The sequence below is a fragment of the Pogona vitticeps genome, chromosome 1 (assembly GCF_051106095.1).
Source record: "Pogona vitticeps strain Pit_001003342236 chromosome 1, PviZW2.1, whole genome shotgun sequence".
NCBI classification, from domain to species: domain Eukaryota; kingdom Metazoa; phylum Chordata; class Lepidosauria; order Squamata; family Agamidae; genus Pogona; species Pogona vitticeps.
In genome coordinates this window covers 195,835,317-195,852,063 of record NC_135783.1, presented here as the reverse complement: position 1 = coordinate 195,852,063, position 16,747 = coordinate 195,835,317, and the positions used below count along the sequence as shown (strand labels likewise).

At 42.6% G+C, this 16,747-nt stretch overlaps 1 protein-coding gene across 3 annotated transcripts in view; it reads left to right on the top strand.

Annotated features, from left to right (window-relative positions):
* DNAJC10 (DnaJ heat shock protein family (Hsp40) member C10) overlaps nucleotides 1-12,243 on the top strand; it is a 32,926-nt gene extending 20,683 nt beyond the window's left edge. For 2 of the 3 annotated variants that reach the window (XM_020807771.3, XM_072981079.2), the window contains exons 15-23: nucleotides 987-1,103; nucleotides 2,101-2,202; nucleotides 3,228-3,383; nucleotides 4,792-4,925; nucleotides 6,389-6,442; nucleotides 7,071-7,218; nucleotides 8,061-8,180; nucleotides 9,010-9,123; nucleotides 10,202-12,243. In XM_020807771.3, coding sequence (XP_020663430.3) covers nucleotides 987-1,103; nucleotides 2,101-2,202; nucleotides 3,228-3,383; nucleotides 4,792-4,925; nucleotides 6,389-6,442; nucleotides 7,071-7,218; nucleotides 8,061-8,180; nucleotides 9,010-9,123; nucleotides 10,202-10,213 — 957 coding nt within the window. In that variant the 3' untranslated portion in view covers nucleotides 10,214-12,243. Of the gene's footprint in view, nucleotides 1-986; nucleotides 1,104-2,100; nucleotides 2,203-3,227; nucleotides 3,384-4,791; nucleotides 4,927-6,388; nucleotides 6,443-7,070; nucleotides 7,219-8,060; nucleotides 8,181-9,009; nucleotides 9,124-10,201 lie in introns of those variants that run through there. The other variant, XM_078393729.1, reaches the window with a different exon arrangement.
* The last annotated feature ends 4,504 nt before the right edge of the window (nucleotides 12,244-16,747 follow it).

The window sequence follows — 16,747 nt, the reverse complement described above, 5'->3', positions numbered from 1 at the left end:
CTTCTCCTCTTACCCTCACACTTTCCCAACATCAGGGTCTTTTCCAGGGAGTCTTCTCTTCTCATCAGATGGCCAAATGTTACCAAAGCTATTTGCAGCTTATTCACAATGTACTGGGTGGATACGAAGTGTAAGCCCTGTGCATAGCCCAGTGCGCCACACAGGCAGCCAACCAACTCCTTATCAAAAGAACCACTGCAGATTCCACTATTTTTCCTATACGTTTGGAAATAACCATAAGGATTCTGGCCAATATAATTAAGTAGATGCCGTAGAGATGAGATAATGAAACATACCATCGTGGGCTTTTTAAAAAACTTCTTGAAATATTTTAGTTTGTTCTACATTGCTCTGTGTAACATATTTTAATGTCATCACCCGTGAAGCTAATTGCATTGCGAACGAAAGCAGTGTGATGGGAACTTCCTTCATTCAGAGGAGGGGATGTCTGTTTTTCTGCCAAGAGCCTCTTTCCTTTGGGATCATCCGTTGGAGGATGTTGTGCTGTCGGGGGGGGGGAGAGAAAGTGTGGGTCCTGAAGAATAAGCCCACCCTCTTCCTCTCTTAAGACACTCCCTGCCCCATCTTCTTTTGCTTCCTGAAAGAAAAATCTCTTAAGGGCAAGAACTGTTTGGTTGGTGATGATCCCCACTTCATATCTTCCTCCCTTTCTTTTTCCTTGCTGCCTCCCTGCATGCCTCCTCCTTTCACTCCTTCCATTTGCTGATGGTAGGGGAGAGAATAGAGCTTCAGGAGCTGCAGCTTCTGGGCTTGAGAAGCACTTTGGAGAAGAAACAGCTTGCTCCGGGAAGCGGAAGGCGATGCCCCTGCCCCTTCTATGTCGGGAACCAGGGAAGAAGGGAAACCTTGGGAGGGGCTGAGCCAGGGAGGGCTTGGCTTTCTGTTCAGTCCAGCCAAAAGATGATGGGCCCTCCTTGTTGGTGAAATGTTTAGAGTCCTTTCTCTCTATCTCTCTTTTTTGTCAGTGGTGCCCTCCCTGCCGAGCTTTATTGCCAGAACTGAGGAAAGCATCGAAACAACTGTACGGGCAACTTAAGTTTGGTACATTAGATTGTACAGTTCATGAAGGGATTTGCAACATGGTAAACTGCAAGTACAACTCCTTTTTCTGCTTATGTTTTATGACTCTTCCAGTTTAATATTCCTTGAGAAATGCTATTTCAGCCTTGTTTTGCAATCAAAATGATGAAAACTAGACATATTTGCATTCCCCTTTAAATACTTAGGAAAAATTAGCTTCAGTTTCAATTGTTCTTCACTGCTTCTGATCGTACTAGAATAGAATTTTTTAAAATTTATTCTAATATATGCTCAGATCATTAATTAAACATTCTGGTTTAAGATGTTGGCTTCTCACTGTAAGGTTGGAATGGGATTTGTCTAATGCATTCTTAAAGTATGGTTCTGTTTCAGCAAATAGCGCAAGCATCTTTTCAAGGATTAAAATTCTTAGCTCTGTGTTTGTTTGTTTACAATATTTTTTTAGCCGCACCATTACCAGTGGCTTCTGGGCGGCATACAACATTAAAACTTAAAAACATTAAAAACATTTAAAAGACAATATACAGAAAAGGATTCTGCACAACCTCATACCACAATCTTACGGTGCTTACCTTTAAATCCTAAGAAGCCTAAATTAGAGTGCATAATTCACTGTGGCAAATGGCTGCTAACTAATGAACTGCTGGTTGCATTTCAAGGTGCACACCCAGTTGTGCAACAGTTGTGCACCTGGTAATGCAAGTGGGGCTTCATTATTTAGCATCCATTTGCCACATTAAGTGACATATTTTGGCTTATGCCCATATCAATCCACAAGAGGATTCTACTGCTGATTTCAATGGGACTTACTTTAGAGGTGCCGATGTGCATAGGATCGCACAGTTTCTCTGTTTACTAGCACTCTGCTCGGAGCTGTCCTAAAAGTGTTCGGTCTCCGCTATAGCTCAGCTATTGACACGAGAGAGGTTTTCTTTCATCATCTGCCCATATCCCAGGTGAAATGGAAGACATCCTATTACGGCCTGAAAGGTGTGTGCTTGCAGTTTCTGAAGCTATCTTCCTTTTGATATCCCATAGCACAACATCCGCGCTTACCCAACAACTGTGGTGTTCAACCAGTCCAACGTTCACGAGTACGAAGGACATCATTCTGCCGAGCAGATCTTGGAGTTTATTGAGGTACTTGTACCAGATGGTCCAACTTTGCTAGCTCCCTGTAGCTCCACTGTGGGGTGGTGTTGAAGGGCAAGCTTAGAATGGCGTCTCATTAAAAAGCTGCACATGCTGCCATCCTGTTCGCTATTCTTTAAACAAGTGACGACAACTTGAGTTGCCATCATAAATACCTTTTAGGAAATTTTCTTGGCAGCAAATGCAGGGTGTTCTGGACAAGTATGCTTCTCTGCTTCCTGGTCTTTCTTTGTAAATATATTTTATTCCGTTGAAAACAATAATAATGTGATGTGTAGAACAGAAACCCGTTGGTGAGCTGTGCTTGTGTAAAGCAACATTTGTAAGTCTTGGGGCAAATTGGCACCCCTTAACAACTTTGTTCTCTGGTTGTGCTTCTGGCCATGTGCCTGGTTCGACAAATGTCCAGAAACACAGCTAGCGCCTCAATTCAGCAGCAGCAACAATTTGTCACAAAGGCCTATATAATTTTTCTCACGGCAGCAAAAATCAACAGTAGGATTCTGTCCATTACTTATTTTGTTAACTGGAGAAAACAAATCATTCTACTGCAATTAACATGTATGTTGGAACACCATAAAGCTATATTTTGCTTTTCCTTATTAGAAATAACTGTTTTTCTAACAGTTTTCTTCTATTTGCCACATATATTATGGCATCTTCTTACAGAAAAAGGGGGTTGTATTTCTCTTCCCATTCCAGAATAATTTCTGAAGTAGCCGTTTCTAATTGCACTCCAACCTGTTAAGACGAGAGTTTCCCAGGCTGGCTCAAATAGTTAAAGCCATTTTATTCAGAATTGTCATGCCTACCATTTCCTAAATGTTGGTGTCTGCTGTGGTTTCATAGGGCTTACTTTAAAAAAAAATCTGACTTCCTTTATAAAGTGCCATGAGCAAATCACAGATGGTTTTGGCTCAACCCACTGCACACTATGATCTATCACTTTCTGTGTTGGCAAACTGACTTATACATCTGAAAGCAAGTAGAATCCTCTCCATTCTGTGTTTCAGGATCTCATGAACCCATCGGTAGTTTCTTTGACCCCTGAGACCTTCAGTGAATTAGTGAAGAAAAGAAAGAGTAACGACATCTGGATGGTTGATTTCTATGCTCCATGGTGTGGTCCTTGCCAAGCTTTAATGCCAGAATGGAAGCGAATGGCCAGGGTAAAAAACAAATTAAGTATTTTTGAATGCCCCTGTTTAATATGAAATGTGTGCAGGGGGTGTGCATGCAAAGTATATCCTTTCGTTACCACAGCAGTACTCTGAGCGGTTCACATAAAATGCAGAATCAAGTCATTTGTAGCATGTTCTCATGATTAGGCTGCATTTCAGTTTCTGAGTAATCATCCATTCATGATGTACAGGCTAGCACCAAAAGTTCCCTTCCCCAGTGGATTATAGATTGTGTCGGGGGTGGAAATAAAGAACTTATTTTTAAGGGCATTTTTTAAAAACTTCTTTTAAAAAACTTAGCCTTGTGTAGAGTCAAATGCCAACTATTTCTTTTATCGTATGATGCCATGAAGTTGACAGGAGTAACTTCAAGAAACCTCCCTGTTGCTTTCCCTTCATGTTTAAAGATCAGTTTGAAAAAAAGGAGATGACCTAAGATCTGCTTAAGCAAATGAGCATGCACTAGGAGCTAACGTCTCCTGATGGTTTCATTTAAAAATGAGTGGCCCTTGATATTGTCTTCACAAGATTTTAACTATTTTGTTTACACATAGAAACATGGACACAAACAAGTGGGATAGATATACACAAGGCACACAAAGAGAGACAGACAGACGAACCAGTTATATCTGCATAGGGTGTGGGAGAAAATCCTCTCCGCTACACCCACCCATGTAAGGCAGCTGGCATAAACCTCTGCAGCAGATTTTGCTGCACATGAAAAACTTATGTAGGCCCTTGTGCTACTCAGTTATGCCAACTGTGTTGTGACATCAGAATACAGTTTATGGAATTTATGCTGGTTGCATCATGCGAGCATAAAATTTAAAATGAATGGTATTTTTAAATGACGATAGCATTTACCTGTTTTTAATTATTTACAGTAGTTGTATTCCAGTCAGTTTTCTAGTTTTAAGTGTTTGTTGATGTACAACTTACTTTGTTTTTAATTCTGCTGTTTTTAATACTATGAGCTCCCCTCATTGGGAGAAAAGCAGACTGTAAATAAGACAAATATTTTTTTTTTGCTTTCCCGATGTAGTCAGGTGTCTTTAAGGCTATGAAGGAAAAGCATTTGTAGCATTGGAGTTCACATATGTTAGTAAGACTTCTTTGTATTCTTGTGGAGGAAGCAGAGAGGGTTTGTGCATGCGTGCATGCCTAGGCCTTCCGTATGTGTGCAGAGCCTCTCCCTTCCCTGGATTTTAAGTGTGTTCTTTATACTCAAGATATTCAAATCTAAGCAAACACTTTCTCTTGTGCTAGAATAGCAGACTATTTTAGAAGGTGGATCTGATAGTGTTTTTCTTTGAAATCCAAAGGTTTATTATTATTTTTAATGTCAGTTGTTTTTGCACCTCTGCCCTAAGTTGGATAAATTATTCTTCTGTTTCAGATGCTAAATGGACTGATTACAGTTGGCAGCATAGATTGTCAAAAGTATTTCTCTCTTTGTCACCAAGAAAAGGTTCAAGGGTACCCTGAAATAAGACTCTTCCCACAGAAATCTGTGTCATCTTATCAATACTAGTAAGTAATTTGACCACCTAGATTGCCTCCTTAGCTTGCCAGAAAAAAAAACTAAATTAAAAATTCCCATTCTGGTGAAGTAAGTAAGCAATTTACTTAATATTTCAGAAAGAGGTGGTGTCTAGCCATTTATACATGGCTGCTTGAGGATATATGCTAATTCCTGTTCTGTACACTGGATTCAAATTCTTAGTGTAAAATACACCTATTTCCCTACTTGTTTCCATTATTGGTACCTTGTTTCCCCGAAAATAAGACAGGGTCTTCTATTAATTTTGTATTCCAAAAAGTGCATTTGGGCTTATTTTCAGGGGATGTTTTATTTTTTCATGTACAACAATCTCCATTTATTCAAATACAGTCATGTCATCTTCTTCTAGTTGCGGCACAATGGTGGAGGGTGGGGTTTCACGTAACTGGGGCTTAATTTTGAGGTAGGGCTTATATTACGAACATCCTGAAAAATTGTACTATGGCTTATTTTCAGGTTTCGGGGAAACAGGGTATTTTAGAAACTAATGGCCAGAACCATATCGTGGATTTTACACCAGTGGAAGTGTAGTTTGTCCAAATTGCAGCGGTGAAATGCTGGTCATTAAATAGTTGCCACTTGCATTCCTCGTTACTTGCCAGTCATTACTTAGCAGCAATTTGCCGATAACACTTACGCAGTTACACTTACATCAGCATAAATTCACAATTCTCATTATTAACATTGTGAATCTGTTTACGATCAGTGGTGGGAATGCACAGAAAATACAAACATGGAAGTGATTTAAAATTGTAGGAGTGCTTGTTTATTTTTCTGCAAGTCCAGCCTTTCAGAATATGAGTACTTCCTCAAGGGTTGCCTGTCCTAGTGAAAACCACGCCTTACTGCTGCTTGTTGGCCTTAGTGTAATGTGCAGTGACAATGAGGTTGGTCCGTTAGAGGAGGTAGCCACCGAGGAATGCTGAGTGCACACAGAGATTATCAGGTACCTTCATCATGGTGGATCCGACAATCAGAGAGGACTAAGCATTTGTTAATATCACTTCAGAGGACTTCTGTGTGCCATAGTCTAGATCCCCTCCCACCTGTAGGACATTGTGACTGAAATCCTGTTGCTTAGTGTAGTAAGTCACAACTGGAGTAGGCCCATTCCTTCTTCATTGATTCAGTGTGGGCATACGGGTTAGTGGCTACTTACTACACTAAGCAGCAGGATTTCAGCCAGTGTCCTTCCTTTCCATGTCTCAGTATTACTCCTGTGGAGGAAAATAGGCAGAAGATCCCAGGTCAAAACTGAAGGCCAACAAGCATATTTTTTTTCTATAAAGACCTATCAGCTTTCACTAGGACAAGAATCCAGTAGCTAGCTAACAATCATATCTTTTCTGGAGAAAAAGAATCTTTGTGCGTCTCATTTCAAAGGATGCTTCTTTCAGCATATGTTAATATTTGCTTGTATTTCTTCTAATAGTAGCTACACTGGCTGGCACCGAGATGCCCACTCACTGAGAAGATGGGCGCTAGGGTGAGTTATTGCATCAGATTGTTCACAATGTAGTAAAATAGGCCGTTGTGGATATGTTTGGGTTTTTTTTTAAAATGACATCAGTGGCATCAGATGGGTCTGTTTACACACAACACTAGAAAACCACATAATGCATCTACACATATGAGAAAGTCTGTTTAGTCACACTCTTGATACACATAAATGTCTTGTGTCAGTATGCATATATATTTTTAAAAAGTTAAAAAAATCTCATATGTTAGAATTTAAATGTAGTTATAAAAGTTTGGGGGTTTTGTCCTGTTTGGCTGGTAAAAATAATTAGAAGGAATGCCTCACTGTAGAAGCAATAAAAGAATTATTTTCTGGAACCAGGAAAAAAATGGCTGTGTTGAAGTTTCAGTATGTCATCTCATTCCCCCCTTGATACTGGGCAAAAAAGCCAGGCAAAATTTAAAATTGAATTACAAATAGTCCTCAACTCATTCGGTTTGGGAGAGTAAGAAATTTATCGTTTTGATTTCATAATATACATGAAGCTGTCCAGTTTTTTGTTTTGTTTTGGCTTTTTGTTGGTTTTTTACTAATGAGTCATTTTTGGAAGCTGTTTATGTAACTAAAACCCTATCATTTTCTCTCTTTGTAAAAGATATTTGCCTCAGGTATCCCTGGATCTGACACCTCAAAGCTTCACGGACAAAGTTCTGAATGGGAAAGATCACTGGGTTGTTGACTTCTATGCCCCTTGGTGTGGCCCTTGTCAAAACTTTGCTCCAGAATTTGAGATCCTAGCTAAGGTAAATAAATAACTTTCTCTAGGACCAGCAAGTTTGTTAATTAAGCAGCTATATCAGATTCTCCAAACTAACCAGAGAAATGATTTCTAACATATTTTCCCTTGTGTACTTCCTCTGATCCCCTCCTCAACACTGGTTGGGTTGAGTGTAGAAGCAAAACAGTGTCATGGATCCCCTCAATGGGCTGAAACATTTCATAGCAACTTGAGCATCAGGCCTTTAGCTCTTCCGGATTTAGGCTACACAGTGAGTGAGTTCGGCCTTCCCATTAGAAAGCAGTGTCCAGTCAGCACCCATAAGACTGTGTTGCCAACTTCATTAGCATGTAGAAGAGTTTAGCATGTAGAAGAGTTAAAAGCCCAAGGGGAAGAAGAACCCAGGTCAAAATCTGCCATGGGGCAGATGCTTTTGTGAGTTTTAGAGCAGCTGGGGGCTCTGATTGCTGGGACATGTGCCCGGTCTGTTTATGACGGGATTGGAGAGCCAGTCGAAGTGGGATTTCCTCACCGGTGTTGACAGTGTGCCATATGGCTCCGCTGACCCAAGGATTTGCTCTTATCTTTCTCTGGGGTGCCAGAACTGGTATTTTCGTGGAGGGCCTGGACATCTCCTTTTCAGGACTGACCCTACGCTGAGGTTGTGAAAGGGCAGCAAATCGTTAGTTGTTTACTTCAAGCCTCTTTGGGGTTAAACGGATGTGGAAGTGCTGGGCAGCTTATTCCCCTTCCAACAGGCTTACTGCCAAACCTACTTCTAGGCAGAGGAGCAAACGTGGACTGTTCTTGAGCAACGTCATTTTAACATCAGCTTCCCTCTCTTTTGATTTCCCCTCTCTCTTAAAGACGGTGAAAGGGAAAGTGAAAGCTGGGAAGATTGACTGTCAGGCTTATCCTCATACCTGTCAGTCGGCAGGCATCAGAGCGTACCCGACGGTTAAATTCTATCCTCATCAAGGAGCAAAGGTAAAACTCACACCAACATCCTGTGAACCATGACGGAGACTCTAGCTCAGAGGCCATCCCTCTGATGTCATGTTTCCGGGAAGGGCTGGGAGAGGCCTGTATGGGCAGTACTGAGGGAGCAGATGGGGCAAAGGCCCAACTCTGTAGACGCACCACTTCCTAATGGATGTGTTCGTTGCAGTGGCAGAATTGTCATCCTCCTAGACTGTTTTTGTAAATTGCACATGGTTACGTTCAAAATTTAAAAAGGCAAAGCTGTGCACTGGATAACCTTTCCAGCATTTTTGTAAAAGTGATTTTTAAAGACTCTGCTTGTGCGTAAATGCCTTGGTGGTTGTCAAATGCTCTTCTCCTAGTCCTGGGGGTGCCCTAAATAGGAGCAGCTGCCCTCTACCTACTGTCTGCTGTTGCAATCTGGACTGTCTTAGGATGTTCTTATTTGAATGTATTCTTACTCTGCAAAAGGAAACCCATCGATCCGTGACATACATGTCCAATTCACATGTTTAGCTCGTCTGCATAGAAAGTGCTCCTTACGGCATCTGAGAAGGTCCTTGGAGATAAAAGCCATTTACTGGAGCTCTACTAGATATGTAGCTTTAAGAAATTACAAATGGAATTGTATTAGTACTGTAAAAATGCAGCAAGGATACTTTTCCCTGAGATCAGTTTTCCCTTTTGCCATTAGATGGGGAGTTGTCGTTTCTTCCTTTGCCTGAATGAATGTTTTCCGTCCTGCCTGTGGCAGTTGCATTGGTTTCCCAAAGACCTAATTCAAGCTTAGAGCTGCAATGATTCCCTCTCTTGCTCTGTTTTTTTCCTCCCGCAGAAAAATGCTTTTGGGGAGCAAATAGACAGCCATGACGCAAAAACCATAGCTGAACTGCTGTTGGCGAAAGTCGAAGACATTAAAAACAAGAGGAAAAAAACTTCCAGAAACAAGGTGGGCAGTTTTGCTGTGATGCCCATCAGCACGAGCGGTTTCCCTTCTTTTGGAAGCCTTTTGGAAATGGGCCATTTGTGTAGCATCCCATGCTTCCCTTTTGAATGGGTGGAGACAGAGCACCTCCCTGCCCTCTGAAGGACTCAGTCCAGCTGAAGAGGCTTACTCTGAACTGGGCTCCAGTGTGGCGCTGGCGCTCCTGGACAGGGTCACGGGAAGGTAGTCTTACAGATCTCATCTTTGGGACTAGCTTGAGTAGGCTCCACCGCCACACCCAGCGGGGAGAGCGCCATTCCAGTTTCTATGTGAGCAGGGCCATAGTAAGGCACAGGATCACCCCCACCCTGGCTCTGCTCAGGGAGTCCCTGTAGGCGCCTTCCCCATCCTCCTCGACAGTTGCACCCAGAAAGTGTAGTCCTTGAATGCATATCGAGTGATCCACTGACATTCCAAGCGAAGGTGACCCTGAATATGAGTTCATATCTTGCTGCTCAGTGTGACAAGGTTGAGAAGTGATGGGGCAGGATGCTGTGCCCCTGGAACATGGGTGCTCTTACTCATTCATTGCCCCGACTCACAGAGTCTCTTTGCTGAGAGGCAGATAAATCCAGTGCTACCTAAGTCGTCTTTTAATGATATAGTAGACCGCCCCCCTCCCGGATGCTGAAAAATGCAGAACACTGTTATAATAGTGAATGCTATACATAGTATAGGTGTCTGAGTCCCTCTCGTGGCCAGTTCTAATAACTTCACCATTAAAAATATATGTTTGGGGGTTTTATTTATTTAAAATATTTTACCCTGCCTTTCTCTTTGAAAAGGCCTAAGGCGGCTCACATCATTAAAAGGGCAATAGACAAAAGCTAAAAACAGTAAGTGTACAAATATTAAACAAAGTATCGTATTTAAAATGGCATATAAAATCAATACTAATTTTAATATTTTCAGACTGTGTGTAAGTGAATCAGCGGATACTGATCCCACCAATAAGGGGGTCCTACTGTAATAGGAAAGTGGGTTTTGTCAGGGTTTTACACTTCCTCTTCTTTCTTTTCTCCTGACCCTTTCTAACCCTCAGGATGAACTCTGACTCCTTCTATGAGTTCCAGACACACCCGGGAAGCTGTGGCAATGAAAACGTTTGACTCTGTTCATAAGGAAGGGGGGAACAAATACACAAGGAGATTTACAGATGCAGAGATTGCTCCCCCATGCATGCTGCAGAACATGCTCAGGACCACTCGGAGTGTCCATTTGCAAGAAGACTGTGAGTGAGACGGTGGTCGCCATTTGGGTGTCCCGTCTGCATCACAAGGCGGCTCTTATTCTATGATTACAGACTTAAGACGTGGCCAGTAATGGGGGAGCTGGAAGGGTTTTGTTTGTTTGTATGTTTCTTTGTTTGTTTCCCTTAAGCCCTCGCAGTCTTTCTCTCTTTCGCTTGTGCTGAAGAAGAGCCCCAATTCCACCTGTGGCTGGTTAGAAAGACTAAAAGAATACATTCTCTCTCCTTCCTGTGGAAAGAAAAAGAATGAGCAACCATTTTACCTCTGTATTATATGTAGTCAGTGCTCTCTGCCTAGAATCCACTGGATAACCAAAAGAATACATTTGGAAAACAGTGACTTTATCGTTCTTGTTTTCTCATTTCTAAGCTATTTAGAAGAGCGCTCTCTTTGTCCTGAGCATCAGGCAGGAGGGTCTCAGTGCCCGGCAGCCAAGAAAAAGAGAGTTTGCCACAGTCAACTCTCTTTTTCCTTTCATTCTGCTGTGCCCGTAAGCTGTTGCACCTGGAATTTTGCAATTTTTGGCACACTCCTGCAACTCGAGGAAGCGCCGGCGAATCCACTAGATGGCAGCATGTCCTCAAGTCTACTTGTTCTGAAGCCCCTGAGAAACAGAAGTTACTTTTTTGGACTACCTTTTGGCTCAGGGCTTACAGGCATGGTATTCCAGTAATTAACTTTTTTAGACTACAGAGTTCTGGCTGAGAAGCATCAGTGGCAAGGCAAGGCTCCCAAAGTCCTGTTATTTTTCTATGAGTTCCATTCAGACAGGCACGATTAAAAATGCAGCCTAAGCTTCTCTGCATCAAAGGAGCTGTACCTTGAAGAACAAATCCAGAACTAGGTGTAACGGAGTTCCACAGACTTAAAAGTACGAGAGTTTTGGCTTGCTTCATATCAGATTTCTGCGGGTTTTCAGGTAGGACACTCAAGCCTGCGCTGAAGGCACATATTTATTCTGTTTGTATACCAGCCTACTCCCACATCTTCCAGAACAAGACTGTAAAATGAAAATGCCGATCTTTTTTCGTGCAACATTTCAAGTGCCTTTTGAACGTAACGGTCATGGGAATGTGTTTTGAGTTATTTCTTCATTCGACTGTCGGTCTGGGATGGGTGTAATATCCTTGCCGTGTACAGATACAGTGTAGAGGGCTTTTTGGATGTAGAATTGCCGAAGTTTAAAATCATTTCTTTAAACTGGTCTTTGTCCTATGCTCGTTAACACAGCATTACTTTGAACCTGTCACACTGGAAATAGAGAAGAATAATCTTCCTTTCTCTGAAAATGAAGTGTTGCTTACCTAGTGATGCACACATACCTTTTTCTTTAAAGGTACCACCTCTGCCTATTTTACATGTATTGGTCAACTCTGACTTCATGCATATGTGTGTGTACAAGGATGATTATGCACATGCAAAGTTCAGCGTATCTTTTTTTAATGAGAGATAAATCCATAATGCAGTTACTTTGTGCAGCATACATATGTGGGCATATACAGTAGCAGCTGAACTAGGCTTATGCTTCTGTCACTAAATTAGCAGCCCCTTTTTTTTCTTCAAAGCTGAGAGCATAGATACTTCTGTTTTGCATCAAACTGTTGATTACCCCTTCAGAATTTTGGTTACTGTTATAAGAAGTTAGATTCCTGTCTGGCTGTTAGATAACATACCGGTTATCTGAACAGAGATGCTAGAATGGATAGAATTATACCACAGTATATATATATATTGAGGGTATTATAAATGTTTATACTCCCTCACCTTCTAGCGCAACCCACTTATCTCTTGAACTTTTGATGGTGTGGTAATAAATGGTTCTACCCTATGTGTATCCCTCCAGTCTCTGGTCTTATTATTACTGGGCTCAACATTGTAAAGTTCTGATTTCACAACCTCCACCGTAAAAGAGCTAATTAGTACAGCAACAATGGGCTCAAGCTACAGGAAGCCAAAATTCGATTGAATATCAGAAAAAAAAACTTCCAAACTGTTAGAGGAGTACAACAGTGGAACCCATGACCCTCAAGAGGTGGTGAGTGCTCCAACACGGCAGGCACTCAAGATGAATTTAGGCAACTCCCCCCCCCAGCAGATCTCCTTTGATTTCTATTCCTACTTTGAGCAGGAGAGTTGGACTTGATGGCCTTAGAGGCCCCTTCCAAACTCAATTATTCTATGGTCCTACGGTTCTACCCCTCAAAAAATATTGGATGGCGTCTAAATTAGTTTCTCATTCATTATTTTAATAGCATACATTGGAGGTCTCCTCAAAAAGCTGAACTTGCTCGCTCTTAAGCAAAATATGTGTGTGTGTCATGCCTTGGATAAGGAGAAGGGTTTGCACAAACCAAGGGTGGAGAATATGTGTCTCCCCAGATGCTGTTGGACAGTTATTGGTCCCAGTCATCTTTTTTTTTTTAATTGTTGGGCTTTATTCAGGGCTGAGGGGAGCTGCCGTCCGACCAACCTGCACACTTTTCCTGTTAGAAATCCTTGCCGAACGGAAGAGGGAGAGAAGGTTGTGTGAGCAAGAGAGCACCTGGCCATTTGCACTGCAAAAAATCGGAGAAGTGTTAGGTGAAGATGAAGGTCACCCCACACCCCACCCCCTTTGAGATGCCTGACATCCTACAAATCTGCTTTGTAAGTTTAGGGTTTCCTGTAGAATGTGAGCTAGACATTTATGAGATGAGGTGCTTAACTTAGTTGGGTGGCTGTTTGCAAATAGATATTACTCACACAGGCATGGGTACGTATCTCAAACCATCTCGCTAGCAGGGGTTATCCTGTTTTCCTTGCCATCAAGGAATAAAATCTGCAGTTAGAAGTAGTGAATAATTACCCAAGCTTTCCTGTAGTAAAGCTAGCAGTCATTCTAATGCTGCTGCACTTAAAAGGGGCTCCCTAAAGTTCATAGTAAATGTTCTTAAGAGGTAGATTGAATGGCACAACTTAAAGAGCATCTATGTTGTGTGAAAAAAGAGAATCAATCGAATTGCTCTTTACCTGAGCACTTTTCTCCCTGGCACTGCAAGAACCACCATATTAGTCTATTCTGCTTTTCCTATATTCAGGCATGCTTCCAAAAATATTTTAAAATGCATGATCTTTGGCAATGTGGAATTTAAAATGCTGTGCATACGCTATTTTGTCACTGCATTATTGTTGCTTTTGCGCCATTGCAAACACATTGATCGCAACTAGAGTAGGCCCATGGGTGGAGATTTGGTAAATGAACTCTGTAAGTTCCATGGAGTCAATGGGCCCATTGTTGTGGCTTACTACAGGGTTTCAGGCCCTGTTATGTCTGTCACAAATGTTATGGTCGCAAGGCAGAAGAAGAATCCAAACAAAAAAATTGATTTTCGAAGGCTTTCATGGCCAGAATCCAATGGTGGTTGTGGGTTTTCCAGGCTGTTTGGCCATGTTCTTAAGGTTTTTCTTCCTAACATTTCGCCAGTCTCTGTGGCCGGCATCTTCAAATGACAGGAATCAGAACACCAGAGCACAGACAGAGTTCTTACTCCTATCCTCTGAAGATGCTGGCCACAGAGACTGAAGAAACGTTAAGAAGAAAAACCTTGAGAACATGGCCAAACAGCCCAGAAAACCCACAACAACCAAAAAATTGATTGATCCTTTTCTAAAGATGAGGTAAGATAACTTACCAAGATACTGCAGTTGTGCTAAAGCACAAAGACCTTTGATTTGGTTAGCAGGGACGGCCTTTTTAAAATACTTCCCAAGATTGGATGTCCACCTCGACTCCTTAAAATCATCAGGTCCTTTCATGAGGAAATGAAGGGCACTGTAGTTTTCAATGGCTCAACATCAGTTCCCTTTGACATTCGAAGTGGAGTGAAACAGGGCTGTGTCCTTGCTCTGACTCTGGGATTTTTTTGCTGTCATGCTGAAGCACGCTTTTGGAACTGCAATAGAAGGTGTCTATCTATGGACTAGATCAGATAGCAAGCTCTTTAATCTCTCTATATTGAGAGCGAGGACCAAAGTCCAACTGAAATACATGCACGACTTCCTCTTTGCCAATGATGCAGTTGCTGCCCATTCTGCCAAAGACCTCCAACGTATGAATCGTTTTAGCAAGGCCTGCCGAGATTTTGGATTAAGGGTTAGGGGAATGGACCTCAACAGATCGTGACATCTGAGCATTCAGCCTGGAGGCAGGCAGTGCATCATGGCCTCTCTCATGTTAAAGAGACCCTTGTCCAGCAGGCCGAGGCAAAGAGGCAGTCCCAAAACCAGTAGAATCAGGGAGCTGGACAGGGGACAGATTGTCTTCAGTGTGGAAGGGATTGTCACTCTCAAATTGGCTTTCTCAGCCACACTAGGCACTGTTCCAAAACCTTTATTCAGAACATGTTACCATAGTCTCTCAAGACTGAAGGATGCCTACAGAGCTAAAGCACAGCTCATCTATAATGCAATGCAGGAATGACTGCAATCCTTCTCTACAGGTGTCCTGGCCAATTACATAGGAGTCTTCCTTCTGTGCAGGAACAAATACTCTCCAAAGCCAGATTCCCAGGGCCAGCAGATGTGATGCCGAAGCCAGGCATCTGAAGTCTTTCCAGTACAAACAGATACTGGAGAACCATTTTTATTAAGCCAACTAAACAATCTTTTTGTCTGGGTTGTAATAAGCCTGGGCAAGAGTGAACTTGAATTGTTTTGCAAGCAGAAGAGATACACCACCAAAATTTTAATAAGTGTGTTTATATTACAGACTTATGCCACCACCAGTGACAACTGGGAAGTTTTAATTTCACAATAAAAGCCTCAGGCCACACCTGGGCCAAGATGCTGGATTCATCCCACCCTGTACGTGCAGTGAAAGGCGCTTCCGGTCATACCTCTGGGCCCAGAGAGATCTGGTTTCCTGGAGCAGAGCAGTGAACTCTCTGCGCATTAACAGCCCACTGTGCTCTTAATGCTGTCAATGGGAAGGATACACCCTGTTAAAATTTCCTAAATCCCTGCATCAGATTGATTTTTTTCTTTTTAAAAAAGGAGACAACCTAAGCAGTTTTCAGCCAATGAAGATGATGATGATGTGGTGGTGGTGGTTTTGTCTGGGGGGTAGAGAGGATCAGGCACTTGGAGGGGATTTGAAATCTGCATGCATTTGTGAGACAGGAGCCGAGAGTGGTACCCCTCTCGCCGGAGTGCTGTCCCTCCTCCATACAGCAGAGAAGGAAGTGCAAGCCCAGTCCCCAGCGAGGGACTGAAACAGAGGAGATAGAAGGAGGAATACAAAAGTTGACTATTGAAGGGACTGAGGGAAAAACGGCGGGAATGGAACGGAAGAAGAGGGTGGAGATAGAGGGGGGATAGCAGATATAAAAAGGAGGAACGACCAGTTACTGCCAGGTGGGGAGTGGGTCTGGATGGAGGATCCATGGACTGGAGCGTGGGAAAGACTGAGAGTGCCTGATGAAGAGGCCGATTATAGAAAAGGAAGGGAAATCCCACTTCTACAGAAGCCAGAGTGTGGAGGAGAAAACTGAGAGAAGAGAAGGAGAGCGTAGAGGGAGAGAGAGGGGTCTTGAATGGAGGAGGGATACAGGGAGGACCCTGAAGACCCCCACACCTGAAGTGTGGGGTGATGGACAAGATGACGAGGCCATGCCCCTGCTGGAAGGTGAAGCAGGACAGACGGTGAACCTGAACTTCTTGACAGACTGGCCGGGTCCATGGAACTCTGGTGAGAGAAACCCGTTGCTGGACGAAGAATGGAAGCCCCTTCCCGACCCCGTTGTCCGAAGGAGAAAGACGCTGGAATCATTTAGTTGACACTGGTTATTTGTTGAATACCCAATAAATATCTCTCCTGTTCCAAAACAATGAAAATCTCCTGATATCTTTGAACAAAGTAGGGAGCCTAAAAAACCCTCACAGCATTAAAATGTTTCACTTGTCATATATGTATTACACAACGTGAAATCAGCATGTTGAAGCCTCTTCCAGAGAGACGTTTTATTGCACAATTTACCTGAGTCATGCACAGAACTTTAAAGGGGGTTCCAGACACTGTTAGGGGATTATAGCCCTTTTGTCTTTTCCTTTCTCTTTTTTTTTGGTCTCTGAAAAACAGCTCAAATGCAGAGATGGTTGCCCGCTGCCCATGGGTACCTCCTCCACACGTGGTCACGTCCAGCAGCCTGGAATGACAACGCTGGTAGTATCCATGCCAAAGTGTTTCTGATGCCCACTACAAAGAGCACAATAACATCTCAAACATCTGGTGTTTTTATCAGAAGTGGAATGTCTGTTTTGGTTTGGACTTCGGTTCTCTGAGTGTGTTTCCCCCCGAAAGA